The 24,072-nt window shown below is 42.9% G+C and overlaps 1 protein-coding gene across 11 annotated transcripts in view; it reads right to left on the bottom strand.

Moving 5' to 3' along the window:
* Positions 1–24,072, bottom strand: part of VPS13D (vacuolar protein sorting 13 homolog D) — a 273,955-nt gene that overhangs the window by 16,615 nt on the left and 233,268 nt on the right. The window contains exon 69 of one of the 11 annotated variants that reach the window (XM_064281303.1): positions 8,853–22,895. The exons of the other annotated variants lie outside the window; for them this stretch is intronic. Coding sequence (XP_064137373.1) covers positions 22,673–22,895 — 223 coding nt within the window. The 3' untranslated portion in view covers positions 8,853–22,672. Of the gene's footprint in view, positions 1–8,852; positions 22,896–24,072 lie in introns of those variants that run through there. 11 annotated transcript variants of the gene reach the window in all.

Raw genomic sequence — 24,072 nt, 5'->3', positions numbered from 1 at the left:
AACTTGCCACATGCCATGCCATGGGTTAGCTACAAAGCTGGGGTAATTGCAAAGTGCTCCGGGACCTAGGTCAACACTCAGCTCATCAGGCCACGGTATCTACACCAAGGTGAGGTTTCATATGCTCCAGAAAGCCAGAAACCCAGTGATAATTTTTCAACAGTTCAGTTATAAGGATGCCTTAAGTACTAATAATTGTGCTCTGCAATGATGATGTAAACAGAGTATAAAGGGGTTTCAATAATTTGCACCAAGGGAATGGGTAAAAGAGTGATTTTATTTGTAGCATATACTCATGTTATACCCACTATACCCACTGCCATCGAATCAGTTCCAACTCACAGCAATCCTGTAGGATAGAACTGAACTACCTCATAGGGCTTCCAGGGCTGTAAATCTTGATGGAAGCAGATTGCCACATCTTTCTCCTATGGAGTGGCTGGTGGGTTCAAATCACTGACCTTTCAGTTAGCAGCCAAGCGCTTAACCAGTGTACCACCAGGGCTCCTTATACCCACTAAGCCTGGTCTCAATTCCTTCTTAGATCTAAGCCTACTATTGGCTATTTAAGATCCCAACTATTAACTGGAAGTGGAGAGGGCAGAGTAAGAAGCTAGTGTTAGCCCATCCGTGGAGAAGTTTGACAATTGGTGTTTTAAGGACAGTGGAATTTCAAACTAATGCAAGTGAGGGAAACCAAGGGGAAGGACCTTGGTGTACTTTTCCATGTGGCAGAGCACTTGTTTTTGTCTCCTTGCCCAGTGAAACATCCACTATCGTTGCAAACACTGACCAGGAAAGGCTAATAAAATACCCTTTCTCCAAGCAGTCCTACTACTCTGTCACCCAGGGGGCTCCTAGAAGAGTCTCGGATTATCATGGCAGAAGCCAAAGGTTCTTCCAAGGAGAATCTGGCAGGGCCTGCTTCCTCATCACCTTCCCATATAAAGTCTGATTCTGACTCCTCTCTTCTTCTCACCACATCTACCCCAACTACTGGTAAGTCCTATAGGATCTGCTTTTTATTTATATATATATCCCAAACCCAGCTATGTCTCCATCTCTATCATAACTAACAAATGATCTCTGGATTTGTAACGGATTATTACAATAGCTTCTTAACATAGTCTATCTCCTCCCACCTTCTCCTCTCCTCATGACTAGAATGAGCCTTTCAAAATACAAGTTAGATCAATTCACTCATCGGCTCAACACCCATTTGTTTCACATCTCACTTGGACAAACATATTTGCTTATTGTTTGGCTCCCCATCTAGAAAGATCCATGACAATAGGGATTTTATTTTGTTTGCCGTTATTCTGGGATTGGAGGCAGTCATGGTTCAGTGGTAGAATTCTTGCCTTCCATATGGGAGACCTGGTTTGATTCCTGGCCAATGTACCTCAAGTATAGCCACCACCTGTCTGTCATTGGAGGCTTCTGTGTTGCTGTGATGCTGAACAGGTTTCAGTGGAGCTTCCAGTCCAAGAAAAACTAGGAAGAAAGGCCTGGAAATCTACCTCCAAAAATCAGCCACTAAAAACCCTATGGCTCACAAAGGTCTGATCCCATTTTGTCACCATGAGTCAGAGGCTGACTTGAAGGTAGCTAACAACAATAACAACAACAACATCTTAGAATCTAGAACAGTGCCTGGTTCAAAGTAGAAAAGCAATATATATTAGTGAATAGATGAATAAACGCATTTGTGGCTGAGGAGTTGTGGGAGATAGCAATATGAGAGACATTTTTAGTAGTAAGCTAAACAGGAAGGTGATACGCAAACTTTGGTGGAGAGTTTGAAGACTAGAGATTTTGAGCTTCTAAAGCCAACAATCAAAGTTAAGGAAAGTGTGAACCAGTTAGAATCCCATCTTCCTGACAGAGAGGCCAAGGGGGTGTCTGTCTAGTCCACTGGTCAAAACAAAGGAATGGCAGTGTCATGAAATTAATGACTCTGTTGACAGATGTATTCTTCCTTAGAAAAAAGTCTTTTCATTAGTCCACAAAGCTGAGGAAAAACATGCTACCAAGTGGAGAAAACTTACTAAGAGTCCTAACTTCCTCTGGTGGAATCCAAGGAAGCTAGAGGAGCCAAGACAAGGTGGTTTGTTTCTGGACCTGAGCTCTTGGAAAGTTCATCTCATAACAACTGTGGAATAGGATGATTGTTCTCTTCACTCTGAGAATGTAAGCATGTTCATTCTCAAATGTGAGAAGGTAAGTAACGTCCACATTATCAAGTAGCTTTCATAGTGCATACAGCTATTTCTTGACTCAGTGGCTTCCCTTAGGACCTTCCCCAAATTTCAGCTGTCCAACCTCACTTCCACTCCCAATACATTATTTTCTAACTTGTAAACTACAAACCTACTCAAACATCAGAGAATATGGAAGCAGAGTAGCTCTCTTGTGGGAATACACTGTGTATTTGTGTTTCTTTTCTTATCTGTCTTCCCAGCAGGTTACAAACTGTATTCCCATTTCCAAGGTCCTCATTTTGAGATCAACCAAATACCAAGGGCAAGGTCAGGTATAGCGTCCAGATACCACTGACTAGAGGATCTCAGTGTGGCCTTCAAGGCTCATTTTTCACATTCACAGAAGAAAAGAGAATTAAACTTTACCATAAAAGGAAACGTAGTCTTCCCTTATAGTCTTATAAATATAGGGACTGCTTCTAGAAGGGGTGATTTAGACACACTCTCAGAAGCAGAAAGATGGGCTACAGGAGTTCTTCCCACATTCCCCTATTCTCTTATTATCAGTGCCTGAAAAAACGACTTTTTCTGCTCTGAAATGCCACTAAAAATTTAACTTCTTAGTCTAAGTTGGGAAGTGGCATGAGACAGGGCTTAAAGTATATGAACAAATTTAGTCTCAAGCTTACTAGTAATCAAAGAATTACGAATAGAGAAACAACAACAAACTGTTTTCAAACCCCGTTAACCAGCATAAACTTTAAAATGATATTCTTTAACCATTATCTGATGGAATTGTTCTCTTCATATACTGCTGATGGCACTATGTATTCAAAAAACCTTCTGGAAACCAATATGACAATATGTAACAGCAATCTTAGATTTGTTCATGCTCTGCAACTCAGTAAAATAGTGCATCCATTTTTAAGTCACTTTCACGCATATTCTAGTGAGCCTATGACACCTGGAGAGACAGGACTGTATTCCTTTTTTTAACCAGACTTAAAAAAAAACCAAACCTATTGCCGTCAAGTTGATTCCAACTCATAGTGACCCTATAGTACACAGTAGAACTCCCCCCATAGAGTTTCCAAGGAGCAGCTGATGGATTCAAACTGCCGACCTTTTAGTTAGCAGCCCTACGGCACCAGGGTTTCCAATTAGACTTTAGGTGCCTAGAATTAGACTAATCATAATCCTTGGTTCAGGGCACACTATCATCATTGGCCTTTTATCTACTTATTTATTTCAAGCAATATAATAAACATCTGTGAAAATACCCTCATGTATGAAAATGCCCTTGTTGACCATAACTCTGAATCTATCAGTGTGGTCTGCCATCCTATCCCTCTGTTCCGTCCCTACGTGAGACACCAGTCTGAATTCTATAGTGATCATTCCTTTTTTTTTTTTCTTTAATGTAGTTTTATCATGTTTCAAAGTGTGCTCTGGTACATTCTTATTACATTCTTTTGTTTCAGTTGTTTGGGCTTTAGAAAAGGCATCACTGCTTTTTTTTTTTTAATCTTTTGGGGCTTTTTCTTCAACATCATATTGCTAAAATCTAGCTATACTTTGGTGTGCAGCTATAATTCATTTATCGTGCCTGCTGTACTCATATTCCATTGTATGAATACATTGTCATTTATCCCTCTTTCTGTTGATGGCACATGGGTTATTTTCAAGTTTGGCTATTACCAACAATGCTGCTGTGAACGTCCTTGTACGGGTCTCCTGCTGAACACGTGTGAGAGTTTCCTTGGGTCTATATCTAGGAGGTATTTGCTGGATCACACAGTATGAATGCTCACCTAACAGGATAATTCAAATAGTTATCAAAGCAGCTGTACCATTGTATGCTCCCAGCAACAATGTATTTAAGAGATCCTAGGAAATTTTTTTTTTAGGAATCTATATCCCTTCCAACGCTTAGTTATTGTCTAATACATAGCCACAAGCCACGTGTGACTAAGAAACTGAATTTTTAATTTAAAATTTAAACTACTGTTTTGGATAGCTCTGGTTTAGACTTTTGAGTTTTTAGACTTTAAAATTTTTGCTGCCGAAATGGGTATAAAATAGTATCTTATTGTTTTCTCATTCCCATCTTAAGGGAAGGGACCCTACTTTATTTGTGTACCTGACAGGTTTTAGATAGTGTTAAATAGCCAATGACAGGTGTGGATGAGCATCTAAGTAGGATCCTTAAGTAGAACCATCAGAATTCATTCATTTATCCAGTAGATATTTACTGAATACCCGTCAGGTGCCAGGCACCATTCTAGGCTCTGGGGATACAATGAGGAACAAAATTCCTGCCCTTATATTCTCCTTTCAACCTAAAGGATAATAAAAACCTACTGCCATCAAGTTGATTCTGACTTATAGTAACCCTATAGGACAGAGTAGAACTGCCCTATAGGGTTTCCAAGGAGCAACTCGTGGATTCGAACCGCCAACCTTTTTGGTTAGCAGCCGTAGCATGCCATAGCTCTTAATCATGGCACCACCAGGGCTCCAAAAAGATAACAGCATCCCATAAATAAATTGGAGTAGCTGTGAAGCCTACCCATAAGCACTAGAGCACAAAGGTTAACTTGGAAGCCACTCCTGGCCACCACTGTCATACAGTCCTTGTACAACAAGGTGGCCTCCCCTGGCTTCTCTGCTCCTGTTCTCATGGTCACCTTCACTGTCAAGATATGCTTCTGCTTGGCCAGGGCCTGGGCATTCCAACCCTTGGGGTAATGGATCATTAAACAAGAGGTGGCAAAACCCCACCCACTCACCTCTCATTAGTTGACAGTGACTCTTACTAACACTCAACTTAAAAGGTAGTTTACAACAGGAGTCTGTTTAGTGCACAAGCATCAACTCTGCCTCCACAAACCTTTGTTTAGCCAAAGGGCTGTGGTGTATTTAATTGCTGCCAGCTGAGGGTTTGTCGGCCATTTTAAGCCCTCAGCTGCTGCGGTTTATAAATTTCACAGTGTATACAGAAAGCAGCAGGCCTTCCAGTCAACCAGCTAATCCAAAATGTCAGCACCAAACGAACTTGAGCTTTGAAAATGTCAGGGAGTTGGCTGTATGGCATGGATGACTCTTCCCCCAGGGAAGGGGCTGCTGATACAGTGGCTGATACGCTGCAGATATCCACCCAGCGAGAGAAATCAATGCAGAAGTCTACATCTGGCCATTGCTATCTGACATACACTGGAGGCCCCGCACCAAAGATCAGAGTAATGAAAACAATCCATGTCATCTTCTTTAAGCAACAATAAATCCAAACAAGGTGACACAGGGAGATGTAACCAATTCCACTTGGTTGATCTTGCCTTTCAGCCTGAGGGTCAACAGTTGGCCAGCTAGTATTTGTTCTTAGCTTATATGATGAGTAACTATGTCATAGTTATATTAGTTGAAGACAGATGTTACATACACATACACATATCCCGGTGCAGCTTAAGTTTAGACACTGGTTGAGAAATTTGTCATGGGTAATGTCTATCAACCAAGTGATGTTCAAAAACAACCAGTAAATGAGTAGAAAGAGCCTATGTCAAACATGTGACTTCCTAGCGTATCAGAATGTTTATTCAACTGACGACTGCCGTCTTCCTGAGGGGCTGTCTGCACTGACCGCAACAAAGTGATGGATTGTGCTTGCATTGACTTTACGTATACATTCAATACTTTGTTTTAATTTAAATATCTTACTGATATATACTGTGCTTGGCTGAGCACAATTAGGCTGAGAGCAAACTACCTTTTCAAAGACTGTTAATAGATAACAGCTATAAGATACCAGGTTCTTGACAGATTGGTTCAAACATTCATCATTTCTCTAAAAGGAACCCAACAGTCTATAGAAATGGTGCTCTCTGAACTGCAGTGCACGAAATAGTGAAAACAGCCCCTGGTACCCAATGCCGCACAGTGTCTGTAAGTTCAAGGAGCCGCCATGCCACCAGCTCTATCTGATCTTTGAACCGTAGCCCCCTCCTCTCTGCTGCATGCAGCCACCTCCAAAGACTAAAGTGGGAAAGCACTTCTTCTCCACAAACAGATTTTCCTCCTTTCAAGTGCAAACTGTAATCAGAGAAGACAAGAAAGCCATCTTCTCTACTAGAGGATGACAACCTCTAAAAGCCACGTTGGCTGGCTCAGCTTCCACGAGAAATTCTCCGCATGGTTCCCTAACAGAAATATACCTTCTAGAACCTAATCAAAGATAGTATTCAACCCGTAGGTTTAATAACAACTACAGAACTCTGGCTGTGTTAAATCTTAGACAAAGGCAATTGTACCAAATATCTGCTAGGCCAATTTGAATTCTGAACTCATGTAAAGAATAGGTTGGGCGGAAAGAAACCCAATGTCAGTAGAGGTTGGCTTCTAAACGAAATTATTGACTGAGGATCTAAATATGGTAGCCAGAAAAAAGAGGCTGCTCAGAGCCTGGAGCATGGCCTGTGCCTGCCTCTGTCCTCACCCTAGCCCCCACCCCACTGAACAAACCTTTTCTGAGCTATTGTACGCACAGGCCAGAGCTAGGCCTTTAGGAACACAGAGAAGAATCAAATTTCCAGGGAGCGTATTAGAGTTTAATGGAGGAGATAAACGGAAATATGCAATTATAATGCAGCAGGGCCACACTTGGCCTAGAGGTCGGTAATATAATGGCTGAGAGAAGAGGCTCTGGAGCCAGGCTGCCTGGGTCTGAATCCCAGTTCCACCATTTACATAACATGACTGTTGGCAAGTTACATAACCTTTGTAACCTCTTGAGCCTTGGTTTCCTCAACTGTAAAACAGGGAAAATAATGGGGTGGGTGTGAGAGGTAAATAAGTCAATACATGCATAGTGCTTACTACGGTATCTGGCACATAAGGGGCACTAGATAAAAATGCTACACATTATTATTATTATTTGGTGCATCTGTAGAGGATGTCACGGGTCACAAGAGGGGCTTTTAACCTAGTTTGGGTGGCTGGGGCACAGCATCCAGCCTTTCTCACTGAGTTTTCCTACTGTGAAGGCTCAGGGCTTCAGACTGAAATACTTTCTTTTCCCTTTTGCATTCTTGTAAACATTCTACTTACCTCTCCCAGAGTTCTGAAGTTACACGTGTAACTAACATAAAATTTCACATTGTATTCTTGCAGGTGACAATACAGGAACTCCGTTGATTCACAAAATCATTAGAAATCCCATTAATGTGGTTGCTAAGTTTTTAGTACTTCGACATCCATCAGTAGGGCGATATTTCCTGGGCTGGGCCTCCTCTTCCATCAGTGGGATTCACACCTGACTTGTTTATAGGGGTCAAGGCTTCCTATAATCTAACACATGTTTTGGGGACCCCCTGACACTGCAACTGTGACAGATGGTAGGACTAATGCCAACAGATAGGCCTACTGGGATTTAAACTATAAGAACAAAAACACACCATAGCTTTTTTTTCCCCTAGTCAACTGCCTCAGGGGTGAGACTACCTGTTAATTAGGCTGGGACAACGAATTAGGAGGGGCAGGAAAAGGGGGGTCCATGGCAGACTCACTTTATAAAGAATTCCAATCAAGTGGGTAATGTATATAGTGAGTGACAACCTAATAGCTTAATACCTTGAGTTTCCTAAAATGTCATAAATTTTGCATTCATTCTGGGGTTGCTTTGCTTTTAAAAAATAGTAGGCAACTTGCACAGCGGTTTGCAATTATCAACATCATTATAAAAAACGAGGCACTTTACAAATGCAAGCTCATTTGTGTTGTCAGTAGAATATTCTGAATCACAGCATGTAGTAATTATAGGAATGTCTCAAGCCATAGTCATTTCCTTGCTAACCTGTCACCTCTAAAGCCAATCCCAAGATAATTCACATGGGCCAAAATGTACCATTTCTGGTGAACGTGATTTCACGGCCAAGCACAAATGCTAATGATAACAAGCTGATTCAATTAAATAAACCAGACATTGTCAAATTTATTTTTGGCAAATGAATACATAATTTTTTTTATCTTTATATTATATACCTTCTCCCAAAAGTTGATCTATTTTAAGAGATGAAGTTTAGCAGTGTGGTGGTATAGAAAAGAAAATAAGGTTTTGGAAAGAGCCAGGCTTATATGGAAATCCCAGTGTAGTCATTTATTAACGGTGTGACCTTGAAGAAGTTACCAGATTGCTCTCGGCCTCAGTTTCATTATTAATAGATGGAAATAACAATACCTACCTTGGCTGATTGTTAAGATAATACATGAAAAGTGCATAGCACAGTGTCTACCAAAAAACCAAACCAAACCAGCTGCCATCGAGTCGATTCCAACTCATAGCAACTCTAGAGGACAGAATAGAACTGTTCCCGTAGGGTTTCCAAGGAGTGGCGATGGATTCGAACTGCTGACCTTTTGGTTAGCAGCCGTAGCACTTAACCAACTGTCTCCCTCTCACCCTTACTTAGAATCACAGGGTGTCAAGTCAATTTAAAATACCAAATTGCAAAACTACAGGGTTTAAAATTTTACCTTGACAGAGCACTACGGGGACATGATTTTGTGAATATGTAAGGGTGATTCATACGGAACACATCCAACTGTTTGAATACATAGATGTTTTCTAAAGGACCTAGTGCTTAAAGTATTTAATGTCCTTTTTTTTTTTTTAAAAGACCCCGAGGAATCAACTTAGCCATTCAATAAATTATGCCAAATATCAAGTTCTTAGAATTGGAATGAATTTTTAGAATATTATTATTAATAAAATTCACCATGGTGGGGATTTTCAGAAGTTGGTTTAGTGGTAGAACACTTTTTCTAAGTGAAGCTTTTAAGGTAACCGTAAAAAAATACAATGGATAAGAACCGGAGAGTGACCCTGACTGAAGTGGGGGAAGGGATGTGTCCCTAGCATTACAGGGGGGAGTCCCATGGCACCTCCCCCAGGGCTTTCAAACTCAATTACCTAAGAGCCCTTCTTTGACAACCAAAGCCAGGCAGGTATGGGGTGCCCCACCCTACTGAGGGGTCCCCTTTGTGCTTTGTTTTTGTCAAGACTGCTCATTTGCTTAGCCTAGAGGATTTACATGTGCCCTTTTAGAATCAGAGAGAGTATGGTGGAGGGTGAGGGGGGCAAAGGAGAAAGAGGGAGAAAGAGGGAACAAGATGCTTCAAAAAGTGACAAGAACACTGAGAACCAAAAACTCTTATGAGAATGAAGGTTCACGCACAGCTGCCAGACTTGGGTTAAATAGGGCCTGTTTAGGCCCTGCTGTCAGACTTCAGGTCATAGAGGGTTAGACTTCAGGTCATAGAGGGAGAAACTGGGACCCTTGGAGGGTTGCAGAGCCAGCCAGTGATGGACCCTCTTTCCAGCCACCAACCTCTCCCACGGGAAGGGCCTCCTGTTCTAAACGAAGCCATGGGCTGGAAATGCTGATAGGTATCAAATGGAATGTACATGGAGCCAGGGGTTTTGTCCCATCTGCTCATTGTTGTCCCTCAGCACCTAGAACTGTGCCTGGCACAGAGTGGGTGCTCAATACACGTGTTAAATAAGTAGACCAATGGCCACAAGGCTGTGTCAGAACATGTGATGGGGAGCCAAAGCTGCTTGCTGCTCCTGAAACCAAGGGAGCGGGGAAGGGGCAGTCTGTGGTGGACACCTCCTCTGAGCCTGTACCAGAAAAAGCTGGGAGTTGGTAACAGCCCAGGAATGCCTGGAGCACCGGAATGCTGATCGCTCTATCCTGGAAGGACTCTAGAAAGTTATGACCCGGGTCACGTTCTCCCAGAGGGCACCTGGATAGCAAGCTGCCTGGTGGTCTCAAGGGACCGTTCTCCTGAACTTTTCCAGGAAGGCAAAGAGCAGCGGGGCTCTGCACCCTGGAATCTGCTCAGGGGCCTGGCTCCCTAAGGCGTGTCAAGTGCAGTCTTGACATTCAGCACTTAAAATAGCTCAGAACCTCCTGACCAAGGTGATCAATTCTCTGCACTAGCTCAAATCCCAAAGAGAATGCTCTTCAAAGAGTTTTATTAGGCTTTCATTTTTTAAAATGAATTTTATTGGGCTTTTTAAAAGGATTTTATTGGGCTTTCATTACTTCAGGCCCAAGTTTCAGTTTCTTTTGACCTAAAAACATAAAAGAAACAACCAATCACCTACTCCTCCTCATCTCCCTGCTGACCAGCTGGTGATCTTAAAATTGTCTGCCTTCAAGTATAATCTACAGTGGAGCCTTCTCAGAAGCCAAGACCACCTCTAGCCAAATCTGTCCCTCTAGAGACAAGAGATGGCACCTTTTCTTTGGACTTGTGTCAAGCTGGCTCTGCCCATCATTCCAATGCCCTCAGAATATCCTGGACTTCTCAGGCAAAGAAGAGATTGCTGTTTGTTCTGGCTCTTGCCACAGAGTCTGAGTCTAAGCCCACAGCAGGAACAAGGCAAGAAGAACATCCTGTGTCTGAATGGGGATGGGGTTCAATGGTGCCCTTTTTCTTTAAACAGGAAGGAAGTAGAACCCAAGCCGGCAGCTCAGGGACACCCTTTCAGTGCTTCGAAAAGGGGCACATTTCTCGGTGCCACGATGTTCAAACTCATGACAAAGGATTATTCTTTATTTGGTGATAAGAAGGTCAAACTGCCTCTTAATTAAGTGCCACCAGTGTTAACATAAATTGGATTGATTGTCATAGTCCATCAGCCCCTGGCAAACTGGTTTGTTTGGTCTGGACAGCAAACAACATTTCACACTACTGGATTTTTTTCTCCCAGATCCCCTGAGGCCCCATCACCCCCCAAATCTTTTTAAAAATGACAATCTGTTCTGCTGTCTCAAGTTACATTCTGTAAATAATAAGCAACACTGATGAAATGCAAAAAGTTGAAAATTTGTAAAGCAGAAAGATCTGCAGTATGTCCCACATCTGTGTCACATTAAACATGCACTCAACAGATTTGCTGATTCCTGTCTAATCAGCACACAGAGTAATGCAGGCCAGAAGGGCTCTCGTGCCACATGCCACAGCAGGGCTGAGGGCCACCACATGCAGGCAAGGAGCTGGGCAGGACAGGACCTGGCATCATGAAGTAGAGACACCAAGCCCACAATGCAGGCGACACTTGGCTGCTCAGCCTGCCTCTGTTTTGGTCCATGTGCATTGCAACTGGTAGGTCACTGCTGTGGTTAGGTCCTGAGAGAAGAACTGCTCAGAATCCTCCTTCACAGTCCTCAAGGTTGCTGAAGCTGGGCCCACGGCAGTTAAAGGAAATAACATGTTTTAACGACAAAATGTCTCATTTGAAGGAGTTGGTTCCCCATACATTAAAATGACTACAAAATGAAAATAGTATTGAACGAAACCAATTAAAGTCTGTTTGGCAAAATGCTTAGAAGCTACTAGAAATGGTAGTTCCCATGCCAGGCAAAATCTGATCCCATCTTTATTTCTTCCAAGTATTTTATAAGCATACACACACACACACTCATTCTCCAATAATAAAAAAAAAAAAACTGGCAGAGCATAAGAGAGAAATTGGCGTGTTTTAAACTTGTGACATTGTACTAAGTCCCTGAATGATTATAAGGCATCATGTTGGAAAAACCTGATTCAGACTCAACAAAGAAGAGCAGGTAAGCCTTAGAGGATACCCCATGAAAAACTTAGTGTATCATTTTCTCCATCAGCTCTATTACACCTGTATTTTCCCATCAACCTTAGGTGAGAAGACTCCAGAACCAAGGCTATGGGACACCAAGGGTCCATGTAACTACCTTTACTGAGTGCTGACTATATACTGAGCACTGTAATCCTCACAACATTTTAAGGAAGTATCTTGTAAGTATCTCATTTTATGGATAAAGAAATTGTGTCTGAAAGAGATTATGAAATTTGTCTAAGGCCACATAGCTGGTAAGTAGCAAAGCCAAACTTGATCTTGGGTCTTTCTGATTCTCTTGGACTCAGTAAACTTACTGAGTATTTATTGTTGATGAAAAGCTCTTTAAGTACATACACTGAGTTCATCACTGTGCTCGGCATTCTGGAGGTCCTGGAGGAATACCAAAGAAGGCCATAACATGACCTCACGAAGCTTACAACCCAATCGGGAAGATGGACATCCTTGAAATGACTATGGAAGACATCTAGACCACATACCAGTGATGGAAGGGTGGGTTGTGGAAGAGTTACAGAGGTCTGGGACTACCCATTAGAGAGGTCAGGATGGGCTTCCTGGGGAAGTCTGGCCTCAAGCTGGGCCCTCCCTGAAGGTAGAGCAGAATTTGTATTAATCTGAAAACATACAGCATCAGTACTAATCTGCCAAATTTTACAACAGGAACTAGTGGTACACAAATATTAAGAAATAGGAGACAACAAATGACAAGATAAAGGCCAGTTAACAGGCCACACCAATACAATCCCAAACCATCTGATTACAGCCTCATTCTTGATGCCGAAGCAGGTGACTGCAGAGCTGTAAACACAGGGATGGCACTCCTTTATAAAGTTCTGATGCAGACTCTAATTTACCTTCACCAAGTAACTAACTTACAGTTCATTGGTATCTGGAAGAAAGATATGCACTTATACAGATGAAAAACTGATTAAATGCATTTAGTAAAAGGGCTGGACCTAGACAGGAAGAGAATAAACAAAAGCAAGTAAACACACTAAAAAGTAAGACTTAAACCCTGACCTAAGGGGTTTAAAAAGGATTGGGGCAAAGAATATCCATAGGTAATCCAGAAAAAAGAAATCCAAATGGCCAAGTAAAATATGAAAAGATGATTCGATATTCCTAATTATCAAAGAAATACAAGTAGTAACACTGAGACATTCCCCCTCTCAGATTCAGAGACTTAAAGGAGTAACAACGACTTGTTCTAGTACAGCGTCTGGTGCACAGCAGCCACTTCTGAATGAGTAATGCCAGCATTGGTGAGGGTTGGAGAAAAGGGCCCCTCAACCGCTGTCAACTGGAGTACAGACTGTTCTAACCTCCTACAAGGTCATTTGTAAGGTCTCAAAATAGAAAATGTACATATGGTTTAATCTAATAATCCAATTTTTAGGAATTAACCCTAAGGAGAGAGTTATACAAGTATGAAAAGATACATGTAGAAAGATGTTGATAATAGCAAAATATCTGAAACCACTTGAACATCCAGCAATAGAGGACTAGTTAAGTATATTATGGTATATATGCAATTTAATATTACGTAGATGTTAAAAATGATGATTTACTTTTTGAATGGGAAGATGTTCTGGGTCCCTGTTGAGTGAAAAAAGGTTAAACAGCAGTATCTGTGCTCTCATTCATGTAAAATCATATGCATGTATGTGCATGTGTGTCTGTGTGTATCTGTGTACGCCCACACACACACACAGGGTGACCAATACTAACCTTTTGGTGATTACAAATGGCCAGTAGGAATGAGTCATTTTTATTTCCTTCTTTAAAACGGGAATAACAGTGCCTATCTAATTGGTTTGCTGCAAGGATTAAAGAAATAATTTCTGCAAGGTCTTTAGAACAGTTTCTACACACTGTAAGCGCTTATATATATATTTTAATTTTTATCGTGCTTTAAGTGAAAGTTTACAAATCAAGTCAGTCTCTCATACAAAAATTGATAGGCCCCTTGCTATGTACTCCTAGTTGCTCTCCCCCTAATAAGACAGCACTCTTCTTCTCTCTACCCTGTACTCCCATGTCCATTCAGCCAGCTTCTATCCCCTCTCTGCCCTCTCATCTCCCCTCCAGACAGGAGCTGCCCACAGAGTCTCATGTGTCTACTTGATCCAAGAAGCTTATTCCTCACCGGTATCGTTTTCTTATAGTCCAGTCCAATCCCTGTCTGAAAAGTTGGCTTTGGGAATGGTTCCTGTCTTAGGCTAACAAAAGGTCTGGGGACCATGACCTCTAGGGTCCTTCTAGTCTCAGTCAGATCATTAAGTCTGGCCTTTTTATGCGAATTTGAGGTCTGTATCCCACTGTTCTCCTGCTCCCTTAGGGATCCTCTGTTGTATTCCCTGTCAGGGCAGTCATTGGTGGTAGCCAGGCACCATCTAGTTCTTCTAGTCTCAGGCTGATGTAGTCTCTGGTTTATGTGGCCCTTTCTGTCTCTTGGGCTCATAATTACCTTGTGTCTTTGGTGTTCTTCATTCTCCTTTGCTCCATGTGGGTTGAGACCAATTGATGCATCTTAGATGGCTGCTTGCTAGTGTTTAAGACCCCAGAAGCCACTCTCCAAAGTAGGATACAGAATGTTTCCCTAATAGATTTTATTATGCCAATTGACCTAGATGTCCCCTGAAACCATGGTCCCCAAACACTCACCCTTGCTACGCTGGCCTTAGAAGTGTTCGGTTGTATTCTGGAAACTTCTTTGCTTTTGGTTTAGTCCAGTTGTGCTGACCTAGCCTGTACTGTGTGTGGTCTTTCCCTTCACCTAAATTGGTTCTTGTCTACTATCTAAATAGTGAACACCCCTCTCCCTCCCTCCATCCCCACTCTTATAAACATCAAAGAATATTTTCTTCTCTGTTTAAACTATTCCTTGAGTTCTTGTAATAGTGGTCTCATACAGTATTTGTCCTTTTGCAACTGATTAATTTCACTCAGCATAATGCCTTCCAGATTCTTCCATGTTATGAAATGTTTCATAGATTCATCATTGTTCTTTATGGATGCATAGTATTCCATTGTGTGAATATACCATAATTTATCCATTCATCTGTTGATGGGCACCTTGGTGGCTTCCATCTTTTTGCTATTGTAAACAGTGCTGCAATGAACATGGGTATACATACACGTGTTCGTGTAAAGGCTCTTATTTCTCTAGGCTATATTCCAAGGGGTGGGATTGCTGGATCGTATGGTAGTTCTATTTCTAATTTTTTAAGGAAGTGCCAAATCAACTTCCAAAGTGGTTGTACCATTTTACATTCCCACCAGCAGTGTATAAGTGTTCCAGTCTCTCCACAACCTCTCCAACATTGATTTCTCTAATGGCTAATGATTGGAAACATTTCCTCATGTATCTGTTAACTACCTGAATGTCTTCTTTAGTAAACTGCCTGTTCATATCCTTTGCCCACTTTTTAACTGGGTTATTTGTCTTTTTATTGTTGAGTTTTTGGAATATCATATAGATTTTAGAGATCAGGTGCTGATCGGAAATGTCATAGCTATAAACTTCTTCCCAGTCTGTAGGTAATCTTTTTACTCTTTTGGTGAAGTCTTTGGATGAGCATAGGTGTTTGATTTTTAAGAGCTCCCAGTTATCTAGTTTCTCTTCTGGTGTTTGTGTACTGTTAGTAATGTTTTGTATACTGTTTATGACATGTATTAGGGCTCCTAGCATTGTCCCTATTTTTTTTTCCATGATCTTTATCGTTTTATATTTATATTTAGGTCTTTGATCCATTTTGAGTTAGTTTTTATGCATGGTGTGAGGTATGGGTCTTGTTTCATTGTTTTTGCAGATGGACATCCAGTTATGCCAGCACCATTCATTAAAGAGACTGTCTTTTCCCCATTTCACTGACTTTGGGCCTTTGTCAAACATCAGCTATTCATATGTGGATGGATTTATGTCTGGATTCTCAATTCTGTCCCATTGGTCTATGTATCTATTGTTGTACCAGTACCAGTACCAGGCTGTTTTGACTGCTGTAGCAGTATAATAGGTTCTAAAATCAGGTGGTGTGAGGCCTCCCATTTTATCCTTCTTTTTCAGTAGTGTCTTACTTATTTGAGGCCTCTTTCCCTTCCATATGAAGTTGATTTGTTTCTCCATCTCACTAAAAAATGTTCTTGAAATTTTGATAGGAATTGCATTGTATCTACAGATCACTTTTGGTAGAATAGACATTTTCACAGTGTTGAGTCTTTCTATCCATGAGCAAGGTATGTTTTTCCACTTACGTAGGTCTCTTTTGGTTTCCTGCAGTAGTGTCTTGTAGTTTTCTTTCTATAAGTCTCTTACATCTCTGGTAAGATTTATTCCTGAGTATTTTATCATCTTGGGTGCTACTGTAAATGGTATTGATTTGATGATTTCCACTTCGATGTTCTTTTTGTTGGTGTAGAGGAATCCAACTGATTTTTGTATGTTTACCTTGTATCCTGATACTCTGCTGAACTCCTCTATTAGTTTCAGTAGTTTTCCTGAGGATTCTTTAGGGTTTTCTGCATTATCTGTATTTTTAGAACAGTTCACATTTGTGTATATATTTTTAAACTTAGACAATATTAAACTTTAACAATATTTAAAAAAAAAAAACAGATGATTTGGGGGCAGTCAGGCACAAACAGCAACAGGTGAAAAAAAAAAGCACACTTAAAAAGCAAAGCATTGATGAATACAAATTTCTATCATCACACACTGTATACAAGCTGTATGAAAGGAGTCAGAACGGCCAGGCTCAGTCAAGCATGGCTTTCTTCTGGACAAGGGGAGGTCCTAGTAGAGGCACGGTGATGAAGAGGCAATGGATACTGCTTTGCTAACCTGACAATCATCTGCAGGAGGACCCTTTCCCAGCACTGTCTTGCTTTTTGACTCTGAACAACAGGAGGGGGCTTTTCTTGCTTGCAGTAAGGGGCCAGCTCAGTACAAAATGCCCTGACTCAGGAGTGAGAGGTGCTGGGCAGGGCCCACCGCACCTGAGTATTCATAGCACTCTTCCTAAAGAACCCTGTGAGGAAAGCCATGAACTGCAAATGGAGTACTCTGAGAATGGGTAAAAGCAAATGTACTCTGCCTTCCAGCTTGCCCGAAATTGCCTTCCTGCTAACACAGGGAGAGAGAACATCTGGAACTGGTTTTGGGGCTCTCCAGCTGCAGAGCCACTAGAGTGAAAGGCCTATTCGTGTTTCATTGGAAACTGCATTTCAGGGGCTTATAGACTGTCCTTTCTGATTCTCATCAGGATGAAGTACAACCTAGAAGACAAGCTGGTTCAGAGACCAAATCAGCTTTGCTTTGAAATGCTCTCCTTTCCCCACCCCCCTTTGAAAGCAGAATTAATGGTCCAGGTGGTAGGAAACCAAAAAATGAAAGAAAAGGATTTGGGGTCATCTCAGGTGCATTTCTATTCCTTCATAAAAATCAGAGGCACCCCCTGGGTTAGAGCTGACACCAAATCTTCAGAGCACTTGTCCTTCTAGGAAACAAGAACCAACAAGCCTGAATCTGTCTGAATTGATGTACTGGGGCTTGCCTCCACAGGACGAGAAAAAACGTGCACTCAAAATGTGTTAGAACTTGTTGGGAGCCCAGGGGGCAGTGGGGTAAGATGCTGAGCCCTTTCAGGCAGAGTGGGCAGTCAAACAAAGCCCACCCCAGATCTGGGGCTATAGTAACTGCTTGTGCCCCAGGTGCTTTTTCTAATTGGCCCCCCCTGGGTGCTGGGATTCAGGCTTCTGAGGAGGGCAGACGGGCCAGCAGTACCCCATCCCTATCCATGTGGCTCACAGCCCCTCTGGGAAGAGCAGGTGCATCCGGGGAGTCTGTGCAGTACAGAAGCAACAGCACTACTTCCTGTCATGCTTAAAGAGGACCACAAAACCTCTAAGTTAGCCTCTCTGCCAACTGAGATTTCTTCTTCCGGACCTGGGGGCAGAAGGCAGATAGGGAGGGCAGGCACGTGGCTTCCAAACACCAAGATCTTTGGGGTGGAGAGAAGCAGAAAAACTGGAACAACCCTGGTGTTCACTGAGGAGGGTGAGTCATGCATAAGGCAAGGAGTAACTCTTCATCTGCTGCCTGAGCACTGCTCCCCTGTCAAAGGGTTGCTCAGGTTCAAAAGCTGGGACCTGACTCCCTTTTGCATGTTACATAAGCACTGAGAACTTTTAGTGCTCTGTCTGACTTAAGACTTTTGCAGATAAGATTTTCCATAAATCGCATCTGGCTACCTCATGGCATCTTTAATCACTGTTACACTGAACAAAAAACAACACAAAAAAGCAGCAGAATTTTCTCATACAATTTAACCTTTAGCATTTCTCTCTTCACATCCCAAAAGACCAGGCACGGGATAACTCCCTGGTGCCAAATGTGCTGAAATACATGATGAAGACAACCCCCAAATAGGTGCCCCATTGAAAGTCGCCCAGGACCAATGTCTGCTAAAAACTGGCTTGGCCATCATTTAATGGAGTGCAGAACATGGGTTATAACTCCATCCAGGGCCTCACTTTCAGAGGCCTATTTCTAGGACAGGGTATGTGATGAGGCTTTTAAAGCACCTTTATCACAGAAGCATAACTAACATGCCCATTGCTGTCGAGTCAATTCTGACTCATAGAGACCCTACAGGACAGAGGAAAACTGCCTCAGAGGGTTTCCAAGCTTGTAAATCTTGACAGAAGCAGACTGCCACACATATTTTTCCTGAAGAGCTGCTAGTGGCTTCAAACCACCAACCTTTCAGTTAGCAGCCAACTGCTTAACCAGTACGGCACCAGGGCTCCATAATTAACATAAAACCAAACCAAACCAATTGCCATCGAGTCAATCCTGATTCACAGTGACCCTACAGAACACAGTAGAACTGCTCCATAAGGTTTCCAAGGCTGTAAACTTTAAGGAAGCAAACTGCCAGATTTTTCTCCCACAAAGCAGCTGGTGGGTTCGAACTGCTGACCTTTCAGTTAGCAGTCAAGCTCTTAACCACTGCACCACCAGGGCGCCTTATAAATAACATGTTTTTGTTTTTGTTAGGTGCTGTCAAGTTGGTTCTGACTCACAGCAATCCTATGTACAAGAGAACAAAACACTGCCTGTTCTAGCCCCATCCTCATAATCATTGCTCTGTTTGAACCCATTGCTATAGCCACTGTGTGAATCCATCTCATTGAGGGTCTCCTCTTTTTCATTGACCCTCTACTTTACCAAGTATGATGTCCTTCTCCAGAGATTGGTCCCTTCTGATAACATGTCCAAAGTACGTGAGGCGAAATCTTGTCATCTTCACTTTTAAGGAGCATTCTGGCTGTACTTCCAAGACAGATTTGTTCCTTCTTCTGGCGGTCCATAGTATATTCAGTATTTTTTGCCAACACCAAAATTCAAAGGCATCAATTCTTCTTTAGTCTTTCTTATTCATTGGTCAGCTTTCACATGCATATGAGGCAACTGAAAATACCATGGTTTGGGTCAGGAGCACGTTACTCCTCAAAGTGACATCTTCACTTTTTAACACTTTAAAGAGGTCTTTTGCAATGGATTTGCCCAATGGAATATGCCGTTTGATTTCTTGATTGCTGCTTCCATGGGCATTGATTGTAGATCCAAGTAAAGTGAAATCCTTGACAACTTCAATCTTTTCTCCATTTATCATTGTGTTGCTTATTGGTCCAGTTGTGAGGATTTTTGTTTTATGTTGAGGTGTTATCCATCCTGAGGGCTGTGGTCTTTGATCTTCATCAGTAAGTGCTTTAAGTCCTCTTCACTTTCAGCAGGCAAGGTTGTATCATCTGCATATTGCAGGTTGTTAATGAGTCTTCCTTCAATCCTGATGCCCCATTCTTCTTCATATAGTCCAACTTCTCAGGTTATTTGCTCAGCACACAGACTGAATAAGTATGGTGAAAGGGTACAACCCTGATGCACACCTTTCTAGATTTTAAACTATGCAGTATCCCCTTGTTCTGTCTGAATGACTGCCTCTTGGTCTATGTATAGGTACCACATGAGCACAATTAAGTATTCCTGAATTCCCATTTTTCACGATGTTATCCATAATTTGTTATGATCCACACAGTCAAATGTTTTTGCATAGTCAAAAACTAACACAGAACCCTGTATCTCAGGATTGGGCAGCTGTTTAGCCTCTTCTCCTACCTCTAGAAGTCTTTCTTCAGGCCCATAGGACCAAAACAAGCAAATTATCCTGGCCACCAAAAGGTGGTTATAGCAGCATGCTGAGCACATGCTGCTTGGGCACACAAATCCAAGACTTTATACTGTGCTCCAGCTGAAATTCCCAGGTGACCACCTGGCAAAGATGGTCTTGGCCAGATGGCAGAACCATGATCTAGTTTAAGACAAGCAAAGACAATATTGGAGTCAGAATGTTCCAACACTGTTCTGTGATACTGGCAAATTCTGAACTTGGACAAGGAAGGCTTCAGTGGTTCATCATCTGAGGAGGGTCTAGGAGGGAGGACCAGAGGCAGCAGAGGTTCTGGAGACACAGCTCAGCCACCTGGCTCTCCAGGCACCGACACTGACAGGTAGTGTCTCCCATGCTCAGGCCCATTGCTGTCTGACCCAAAGAAACCTTTGAACAGAGCACTTCCTGGCTATAGTTAACCCTTTACCCTATCTCTGAGTTAAGCTAGCAGAGGGTGGATCTCACACTGTGAGACCCAAAGTTTATAGTGCCTTTGTCCCTCTAACTGCATTAGCATCTCTGCCACATCTTCTTGGTTGTAGGCAGATATCCAGTTCCCATCTCTCCATATCCAAGAATCAGAAGGATAAGGTAACTCAGATTTAAACCATGGGGTCTTTTTTTAAACAAATTTTTATTGTGCTTTAAGTGAAAGTTTATAAGTCAAGTCAGTCTCTCATACAAAAACTTATGTTAGGTGTGTACCTTGCTGTGTACCCTTAGGTACTCTCCCCCTAATGCGACAGCATACTCCTCCTCCCCACCCTGTGTTCCCCGTGTCCATTCAGTGAGCGCCTGTCCCCCTCTGCCTGCTCATCTCACCTCCAGACAGGAGCTGCCCACATAGTCTCATGTGTCTACTTGAACCAAGCTTACTCCTCACCAGTATCATCTTATGTCTTATAGTCCAGTCCAATCCCTGTCTGAAGAGTTGGCTTTGGGAATGGTTCCAGTTTTGGGCTAACAGAGAGTCCAGGGGCCATGACCTCTGGGGCCCCTCCAGTCTCAGTCAGACCATTAAGTCTGGTCTTTCTATGAGAATTTGAGGTCTGCATCCCACTGTTCTGATCCATCAGGCATTCTCTGTGTGTTTCCTGTTAGGGCAGACATCGGCGGTAGCTGGGCACCATCTAGTTCTTCTGGTCTCAGGCTGGTGGAGTCTCTGGTTTATGTGGCCCTTTCTGTCTCTTGGGCTCATAATTACCTTGTGTCTTCAGTGTTCTTCATTCTCCTTTGCTCCAGGTGGGTTGAGACCAATTGATGGATCTTAAATGGCCACTTGCTAGCATTTAAAACCCATGGGGTCTTTTGATGGGACAGGCCAAGAAATGATTCAGAAGTAGCACAGAAGGAAAGAGTATGTGCTCTGAATTTAGACTGCCAGAGTTCAAGTTCTGATTCCTTTTCTTACTACCTTTGAGATCTTCGACAACTTATATAATCTCTCTGTGCCTCAACCTTCGCATCTGTGAAACGGGCAAAATTACAATACCCACCCCACTGGGTCACTGTGAGGATTAAATAGTAATGACAGTAACAAATGTAACGTGCTTCAAATTGTGTCTGGTATATGTACACATTCAATATCTGGGTCAATATCTAAACAGCATCATCCACGGCTTGGATCTACCTTGTCCATTGCAGACGTGCAGCTGTCTGGAAATGACAGATATATATGTATATCTTGCTAAAAGGCATGGATAAAGCATATACAGGTCCCCAGTCTGGCCAAAGGATGTGACGGGCTAATGGACAGGGCTAAACAACCCCTTGGTTACGCAGTGCTGCTGTAACAGAAATACCACAAATGGATGGCTGTAACAAGCAGAAATTCATTTTCTCACAATCTAGGAGGCTATCAGTCCAAATTCAGGGTGCCAGCTCCAGGGGAAGGCTTTCTCTCTCTGTTGGCTCTATAGGAAGGTCCTTGTCATCAATTCTTCTCAGGATCTAAGAGTTTCTAAGAGCAGGGACTTCAGGTCCAAAGGATGCACTCTGCTCCTAGCTCTTCTTTCTCTGTGGTAGGAGGTCCCTCTCCTCTCTGCTTGCTTCTCTCTTTTATATCTCAAAAAAGATTGACTCAAAATACAACCTAATCCTGTAGATTGTGTCCTGCCTCATTAACATAACTGCCTCTAATCCTGCCTTAGTAACTCATAAGAGATTAGGATTTACAATAATGTAATTATATCAGATCACAAAATGGAGGACAACCACACAACACTGGGAGTCATGGCCTAAGCCAAGTTGACACACATTTTTGGGGGACAGAATTCAATCCATAACAACCCTTTAACACATTTTTCCTAGGGTCCTCTGAACACAGACAGACATTTCTCTTTTACTATACTTAGAGGCCAAATCCTTGTCGGTGTGCCCATTTACTCAATGTGGCATTCACTGTGAGAACCCAGGCTTCTCCATGCCTTGCTGTAACACTACACCCATGTCTGCAAGCCTAACCCGGTGAAGTGACAGAGCCCCTAGGGCTGCCTGCCTCTGACAGTGAAAACGCTGGAGGAGCAGGCCATTCTGTGGGACAGCGTTCCACCTGCTCTGGTTTAGCATTTGGGCTCAACTGTGGGAAGCCAGAAAGTGAGGCTACTAACAGCCCTAGAGGAGGATGGGCAGCAGGGACGGGAAATCAGAACCGTGCCGGAGTCTCCGCAGCTTGACAAGAACACTCCTGTGTCGGCATCAAACCACCTCTGCCACCACCGTAGCCTCCGCTGAGACGGGTAGGTTTCCTGTTGTGTCAGCCCCATTTCCTTCAGCAACATTATACTGCAAACAGAGAGCTACTTTGAATAAAGCACCCTGGTGTCCTGTTTCTCGCGGAGGGGAGGAAGGCAGTCTGCTTCGCTTCTCCAGAGGGAAACATTACCGGGCCTTGACCCTCTCTAGACAGGGGTTCTTCCCGCGCCCTAGACCTGAAAAGCGCTGTTTGAAGAAAAGAAACGTGCAGCTTCTCCTTTATGACCTCAGATGGGCAAGTTCTGAATGGCAGCTGGGTCTATTACATGCAGCGTGAGAGGGTTAAACAGGACAGCCTCAACTCTTTATAAACTTTGCCCTGTGGATATGTACTCATTGGCGGCAGTACAAGACTCGAGCTGTATTACACGCCTTAACGATATGGTTCAACTGTCGGTCAGGCTTGGGCCTGGCACTGGGCCAGACCGCAATCAATGAGACACAGAACCTCCCCCTTTCAGATCATCACGAAGGCTCATATTATCTCCTTTTCGTCGTGCTGGTTAAATTTATGGAGCAGAACCCTGAAGCCGCATTCCTCGGCCTGGGCCAGCCCACGCGGCCCTCCCTCCCTTTGTTCGGTACTGTAAGCGAGCTGTGCTTTGGAGGACGGCAGGGTTGTTAGTTCAGGCACTGACTGTTTGCTCATGACTGAAATGAAAAGAGTTCAGTGGAAGGGCAAAAGGACAGCCCAAGTGTAACACTGCATCCCAGCAGGCCCTGGGCCCCTATATATAGGCCCCGAGCTGCTCCTGAATGCAAGACTGCACTTTGTTCTCACAAAAGCAAAATCTGCGGTCTGATCCCTGACAAACTTTCCATGAAACAGCAGCCGAGTCTTCCTGCAGTGCACCTCTGCTTGAACTCATATCTTCCTGGTACCTGGGAAGGCAGACGTGCCCTTCCTACAACTAGGACATTAAAAGGAGCCCCATTTTCCACAGCCATCTTCAGAGTCTTCCCAGGTTGTGTTGGCCATGGGAATGCAAATATTAATCAGTAGCTATTTGTATTTTTAATACAGAAAAAGGTAAACTTGTTTTTTCAGGTCGTGGCTACAACAGTGGCATACGTCAGTGCTGTGGGTGCATGAACACATGCGGAAGGGGGACTAGACAAGGGATTCAGTCTTAAGGAATCAAACAGAAGGTGCCATGCTTTAGGCCTGCTGAGTCTACCCCTTTGTTCTGACCCTTAATCTTCAATA

This window comes from Loxodonta africana, chromosome 3 (genome assembly GCF_030014295.1).
Source record: "Loxodonta africana isolate mLoxAfr1 chromosome 3, mLoxAfr1.hap2, whole genome shotgun sequence".
Lineage (NCBI taxonomy): Eukaryota > Metazoa > Chordata > Mammalia > Proboscidea > Elephantidae > Loxodonta > Loxodonta africana.
This window is presented reverse-complemented; position numbering and strand designations above follow the sequence as displayed.